General features: G+C 61.9%; 1 protein-coding gene across 1 annotated transcript; it reads right to left on the reverse strand.

Annotated features, from left to right (window-relative positions):
- Positions 1-761: 761 nt before the first annotated feature.
- On the reverse strand, positions 762-1,973 carry PEA15 (proliferation and apoptosis adaptor protein 15; the record flags this gene model as incomplete). Its single annotated transcript, XM_015884266.2, has 2 exons — positions 762-1,288; positions 1,829-1,973. Coding segments are annotated over 2 exons (210 nt in total), but the record flags the coding sequence as incomplete, so codon positions are not given.
- Positions 1,974-1,975: the final 2 nt, after the last annotated feature.

The following is a 1,975-nucleotide window of genomic DNA, read 5'->3' on the forward strand; positions in this document are numbered from 1 at the left end:
AACAGTCATTTTGTAACCAAAGCCACAGTTTGGAAATGGGGGGGGGGACAGACACACAAACACAATAAATAGAGGGGGGGGTTGGGGGGGGACAGGGGGACACGCAGCCGCTCTGCGGGTTTTAGCTTTTATTAAATAAAATATATTAACATAAACTCTCTCCGGTGCCCCCCTCCCCCCTTTGCCCCCCCCTTGGTTAGTAACTAAGAGCTGTTGGACCCCCCTCAAACTACCACCCTGTTAGTGGGGGCTGTGTTCTTGGCCCCCCCCCCCCCATTATATCAGTCTGGTTGATTTTGAGGGGGGGGGCTTCTATTTCTGCACCCCCCCAGCAAAATAGGGGAGGGGTCCTCTTGCAGTTGGGGGCTTCTGGGGTGCCCCCCCCCTCCCTTTAGAACACCACCACTCTGCACAGGGCCCCTCCACCTCCTCACCCCCCCCCCACCCCCTGCAGCCCCCCTGGGGTGGGGGGCACATCCTGCCCCATCCCCCTCCCTACTGCGCTGAGTCCTTGCAGCCTCCTGCCTCCTCCAGCCCCTCTGGGGGGGGTCAGCAAAGGACCCCCCCCCAAACACACACATCCAGCCCTGCTGCTCTCCTCCATCACAACGTGCCCCCACCTTCATCCCTGTGTCCCCACAGCCACGTTCTTAAGGGGGGGTGGGGGTGGTCTCTGTCTGTGCCTCCCACCCCACAGCTGGAGGGGGGTCCCTATTTGTGCCCCCTACCCCACAGCTGGTGGCAGTGGGGGGGTTTCTGTGCACCTACAACTGGTGGGGGGGGGAATTCTGTGTGCCCCCCCACCACAATGGGGTGGGCCCTGTCTATGCTTCCCACCCCATAACTGCTGAGGAGGGGGAGGTCCCTATCTGTGTCCCCCCACCCCAGCATTGGAATGAGGGGGATGGTCCCTGTGCCCCCCCCCCTAAAATAAACCAAACCACAATATGGGGGGGGTCCCTATTTCCATTATCCCAATGATTTGGGTAAAGGGTCCGGGGGAGTCCCTGGAAATAGCAAAGCCCCCCCAAAGTCACACGCACACACACACCCACGTGCACACCCACGCACACGCAGAGCCCCCCCCCAGCACTGCTTTTGGGGTGGGGGGGGCATTAAGACTTTTGTTAGTGACCGTGTGCCCCCCGCCCACTCTATGGGGTCCATGAGGTGGTGGGGGGGGGGGACACCTCCTCCTCTTCCTCCTCTTCCTCACCCCCCCCTCAGGCCTTTTTGGGTGGGGGGGCCAACTTGATGATCTCCTCCTCCGAGGGCTGTCTGATGATGTCTGTGGGATGCCTGGGGTCAGCAAGGGGTCCCCCACCCCAATCACAGGCAACTCAATGGGGTGAGGGTCTGGGGTGGCCGTTTGGGGTCAGCAAGGAGGGAATCCCCCACCCCAGTCATTGGGGGTCATTGGGATGGGGCCTGGGGTGGATTTGGGGTTCAGGAAGAGGGTCTCGATTGGAGTCAGCATGGGTGGGGGTCCCCAACTATTGGAAGCCATTGGGGTGGAGACTGGGGTGGCCATTTGGGGTCAGGAAAGGGGTCCCCCACCAACAGTCCCCAGCCCCAACCATTGGGGATCACTGGGACAGGGTCTGGGGGGGCTGTTTGGGGTCCCCGACCATTGTTGGTCACTGAGACGGAGCCTGGGGTGAGTTGTGGGGTCCCCTGCCCCAACCACTGGGTGTCATTGGGGTGGGTTTCGAGGTCAGGTCCCCCACCCCAACCATGGGGGGTCACTGGGGTGGCACCTGAGGTGGGTTTTGGGGTCAGCGATGGGGTCACCCACCGCAGGCGGGGGGGGCGATGGGGGGGGTCTCACCCTTGTACTTCTTGGCGCTGGGGATGCGGGTGAGTTTGGTGTCCACCTCGTCCTCCTCCGAGATCTTCAGCACCTGCGTGCGGTACTGGACCACCATGGTCAGCAGGTCGGGGCGGCGAGAGATCTCAAAGATGTGCTCGATGTACG

This window comes from Coturnix japonica, chromosome 25 (assembly GCF_001577835.2).
Source record: "Coturnix japonica isolate 7356 chromosome 25, Coturnix japonica 2.1, whole genome shotgun sequence".
Taxonomy (NCBI): Eukaryota; Metazoa; Chordata; class Aves; order Galliformes; family Phasianidae; genus Coturnix; species Coturnix japonica.